General features: G+C 42.9%; 2 protein-coding genes across 10 annotated transcripts in view; one reads left to right on the plus strand and one right to left on the minus strand.

The window, feature by feature from the left end:
- Positions 1–1,949, minus strand: part of entr1 (endosome associated trafficking regulator 1) — a 5,882-nt gene extending 3,933 nt beyond the window's left edge. For 2 of the 6 annotated variants that reach the window (XM_068601684.1, XM_068601683.1), the window contains exon 1: positions 1–973. This exon is cut by the window's left edge and continues 667 nt beyond it. The gene's annotated coding sequence lies outside the window, so the exon portion shown is untranslated. Of the gene's footprint in view, positions 976–1,669 lie in introns of those variants that run through there. The other 4 variants (XM_068601682.1, XM_068601686.1, XM_068601685.1 and 1 more) reach the window with 4 other exon arrangements.
- Positions 1–5,000, plus strand: part of chek2 (checkpoint kinase 2) — a 10,968-nt gene that overhangs the window by 776 nt on the left and 5,192 nt on the right. For 3 of the 4 annotated variants that reach the window (XM_068601679.1, XM_068601676.1, XM_068601680.1), the window contains exon 2: positions 349–634. In XM_068601679.1, coding sequence (XP_068457780.1) covers positions 358–634 — 277 coding nt within the window. In that variant the 5' untranslated portion in view covers positions 349–357. Of the gene's footprint in view, positions 1–345; positions 635–5,000 lie in introns of all 4 variants that reach the window. The other variant, XM_068601678.1, reaches the window with a different exon arrangement.

Genomic DNA, 5,000 nt, shown 5'->3' on the forward strand with positions numbered 1-5,000 from the left:
TAGTGGACTAGTCTAAACATAGTGGACTAGTCTAAACATAGTGGACTAGTCTAAACATAGTGGACTAGTCTGAACATAGTGGACTAGTCTAAACATAGTGGACTAGTCTGAACATAGTGGACTAGTCTGAACATAGTGGACTAGTCTGGACATAGTGGACTAGTCTGAACATAGTGGACTAGTCTGGACATAGTGGACTAGTCTGGTTGTTTGGTGAGGAGCTGTTAACTGTGTCCTCTGCTGATGAGGCTGAAAAGACAGAGACCAGTATGACCACAGAGACCAGTATGACCACAGAGACCAGTATGACCACAGAGACCAGTATGACCTCATGTGTCTCATCAGCAGAGCTGGAAGATGTCCGAAGAGATTCCACATGAAGGGGAGCGGCCCCTGTCCCCGTCCCAGGTCCAGTCTACGTCCACGGTCCAGCCTTCACAGTCCACCCAGTCCGAGACCAAGTCCCAGTCCCAGTCTGGTTCCAGCTCCTCCAGCGGGCCGACCTCCTCCAGCGGCTCCGGGACGCTGAGCAGCGTGGACACCATCCCTGTGGCCCTGTCCTCCGTCCCCGAGGAGGCGGAGCCTCAGCCCTGGGGCCGCCTCCTGCCCATGAGCGCCGGGTTCAGGAGCCTGGGTGAGCCTTACTGCCAACAAACAAACAAACAAACAAACAAACAGGAGCCTGGGTGAGCCTTACTGCCAACAAACAAACAAACAAACAAACAAACAAACAAACAGGAGCCTGGGTGAGCCTTACTGCCAACAAACAAACAAACAAACCAGAGGTCTGTCTCATGAAGCTGGTTAACATCGCCGTGGTTTCCCTCCGTTATCCAGCTTAACCAGATGTCTGCAGTCTCACGAACTCCAACATGTATGATGTGAACACTACACATGCATAGTCTACACAACATGTATGATGTGAACACTACACATGCATAGTCTACACAACATGTATGATGTGAACAATACACATGCATAGTCTACACAACATGTATGATGTGAACAATACACATGCATAGTCTACACAACAACATGTATGATGTGAACAATACACATGCATAGTCTACACAACATGTATGATGTGAACAATACACATGCATAGTCTACACAACAACATGTATGATGTGAACAATACACATGCATTGTCTACACAACATGTATGATGTGAACAATACACATGCATAGTCTACACAACATGTATGATGTGAACAATACACATGCATAGTCTACACAACATGTATGATGTGAACACTACACATGCATAGTCTACACAACATGTATGATGTGAACAATACACATGCATAGTGTACACAACAACATGTATGATGTGAACAATACACATGCATAGTCTACACAACAACATGTATGATGTGAACAATACACATGCATAGTCTACACAACAACATGTATGATGTGAACAATACACATGCATAGTCTACACAACAACATGTATGATGTGAACAATACACATGCATAGTCTACACAACATGTATGATGTGAACAATACACATGCATAGTCTACACAACATGTATGATGTGAACAATACACATGCATAGTCTACACAACATGTATGATGTGAACAATACACATGCATAGTCTACACAACAACTCCAACGGGTTTTGCCGGTCAGGAAACTCGCGCTCTCTGCAGAGCGCTGCTCTTACTCTTCGAGTTCTTCCTCAACAGGATTCTGTAGAAATGGGCGTGTCTTGTTTCCAGGCCAGTGATTGGTCAGTAGGCGTCTCATCCGGGAACTGAACCTCCAGAGCAGGTGAAGTTCAGGTTAAGTTACCGGGGCAACGGACCCCACTGAGAAGTGAACCAGCTTTGTGAGTTAATCCAGAAATTAATCCAGAAATTAATCCAGAAATTAATCCAGAAGTTACCTGAAGTTACCTGGCTAACATTGTAAACAAAGCTTTGTGAGCTCACATCATGATGACTTCCTGTATGAGCTCATATCATGATGACTTCCTGTATGAGCTCATATCATGATGACTTCCTGTATGAGCTCACATCATGATGACTTCCTGTACGAGCTCACGTCATGATGACTTCCTGTATGAGCTCACATCATGATGACTTCCTGTATGAGCTCACGTCATGATGACTTCCTGTATGAGCTCACATCATGATGACTTCCTGTATGAGCATCATGATGACTTCCTGTATGAGCTCATATCATGATGACTTCCTGTATGAGCTCACATCATGATGACTTCCTGTATGAGCTCACATCATGATGACTTCCTGTATGAGCATCATGATGACTTCCTGTATGAGCTCACATCATGATGACTTCCTGTATGAGCATCATGATGACTTCCTGTATGAGCTCACATCATGATGACGTCATATGAGCGCTATCAATTCTGCCGACATGGACTCATTTATTTATGAGACTTTCTGGAGCCGAACATTGAACATCGACGCAGCCGAGCGCTGTGTACACAGTACACACTGTACACACTGTACACACTGTACACAGTACACACTGTACACACTGTACACAGTACACACTGTACACACTGTACACAGTACACACTGTACACACTGTACACTGTACACACTGTACACAGTACACACTGTACACAGTACACACTGTACACACAGTACACACTGTACACAGTACACACTGTACACACTGTACACAGTACACACTGTACACACTGTACACACTGTACACAGTACACACTGTACACAGTACACACTGTACACACTGTACACACTGTACACAGTACACACTGTACACACTGTACACACTGTACACAGTACACACTGTACACAGTACACACTGTACACACTGTACACACTGTACACTGTACACACTGTACACAATACATACTGTACACAGTACACACTGTACACAGTACACACTGTACACACTGTACACAATACACACTGTACACAATACACACTGTACACAATACATACTGTACACAGTACACACTGTACACAATACATACTGTACACACTGTACACAGTACACACTGTACACAATACACACTGTACACACTGTACACAGTACACACTGTACACAGTACACACTGTACACTGTACACACTGTACACTGTACACACTGTACACACTGTACACACTGTACACAGTACACACTGTACACACTGTACACAGTACACTGTACACAGTACACACTGTACACTGTACACAGTACACACTGTACACAGTACACACAGTACACACTGTACACTGTACACACTGTACACAGTACACACTGTACACACTGTACACAATACATACTGTACACAGTACACACTGTACACAGTACACACTGTACACAATACACACTGTACACAATACATACTGTACACAGTACACACTGTACACAATACATACTGTACACACTGTACACAATACACACTGTACACAGTACACACTGTACACAATACACACTGTACACAGTACACACTGTACACAATACATACTGTACACACTGTACACAATACACACTGTACACAATACACACTGTACACAGTACACACTGTACACAGTACATACTGTACACAATACATACTGTACACAGTACACACTGTACACAATACATACTGTACACAATACATACTGTACACAATACACACTGTACACAATACATACTGTACACACTGTACACAGTACATACTGTACACAATACATACTGTACACAGTACACACTGTACACAATACATACTGTACACAATACATACTGTACACAATACACACTGTACACAATACACACTGTATCACATACAGTACACAGTACATACTGTGCATGCAAACTGGATCACAGTACAGTACACAGTACATACAGTACACAGTACATACTGTAGTACATACAGTACACAGTACATAGTGTCCCTTCAGACTGGATCACAGTCCAGTACTCAGTACATCCAGTACACAGTCCAGTACACAGTACATCCAGTACACAGTCCAGTACACAGTCAGTACACAGTACAGTACTCAGTACACAGATCACAGGGTTGTGTAAAACACAGCTGGCTTGTTAGTGAACATGTTTGTGTCCGTGATGAGAGAACATGGTGGAAGCTGCTGCGTGCTGCTCATAACCTTTATTTAACGCTTTAGAGACACATGGATGTGTTGAGACACTCAGACTCATATGACCGTCATGAGTACAGGATGCATATCATTACTGTAGATCACCATGAAGGTGGACTCATGATAACAAGACTTATCCTGCTTCAACTGATTGACTTTATGATCATGAATAATACATACTGAGACATACAAGTGTTCAAACTCCTAGTTATATGTAATCTACACACACATAGGTTACATGAATATACTCATAGTTCATGATACATACGTGCATACAGTACATATATCCTCATAAGTATATATTACCTCGTATACTACCAGCAGGCACATTTAAATATCATCTCATTGATTTGGTGATGAGGCACTTAAACTTAGCAGAAACATTTTATTTAGTTTGACACGTTTGTCTGATATGTTGCTTCAGTGACTCGTGTTACGCTGCGTTCACAACAGGAAGTGTTGTGAATATTCACTACGCTTGAACGTGAAGCACCATTAAGTTTTGTCATGATTATGGACTTAAATTCATCACATGTAGTCATGATCATCTTCTGCTCGTCAGCAGAGAAAAGAGGCCGTCTTTCTCTGAGTGTATTTGTCATTTTAGAAAGAGAACATCATGAATTTGGCGTTTGACTTTTCTCCCTGCTGAAGAGCAGCGGGCACACACAGTTATCCTGAGAACTGACGTCTGGTTAGAATGAAGGAGAGCGTTTGTGGGCGGAGCCACCGTCAGGGAAGCACATGACCTGTAGTCCATCATCCCGTTGGCTAAAGCTGGACAACAGGACGTAAGATCGGATTTGTTGAACCACGTAATAGGGCCCTGTTTGTTTACTGTTGTTGTTGTTGTTGTTGACAGAGCTCTTTGAGGACCAGTACCTGTTTGTTTACTGTTGTTGTTGTTGACAGAGCTCTTTGAGGACCAGTACCTGTTTG

The sequence above is a fragment of the Clinocottus analis genome, unplaced genomic scaffold (genome assembly GCF_023055335.1).
Source record: "Clinocottus analis isolate CAN_PGR_092001 unplaced genomic scaffold, fCliAna1.0.p SCAF_53, whole genome shotgun sequence".
In the NCBI taxonomy this organism is placed as follows: domain Eukaryota; kingdom Metazoa; phylum Chordata; class Actinopteri; order Perciformes; family Cottidae; genus Clinocottus; species Clinocottus analis.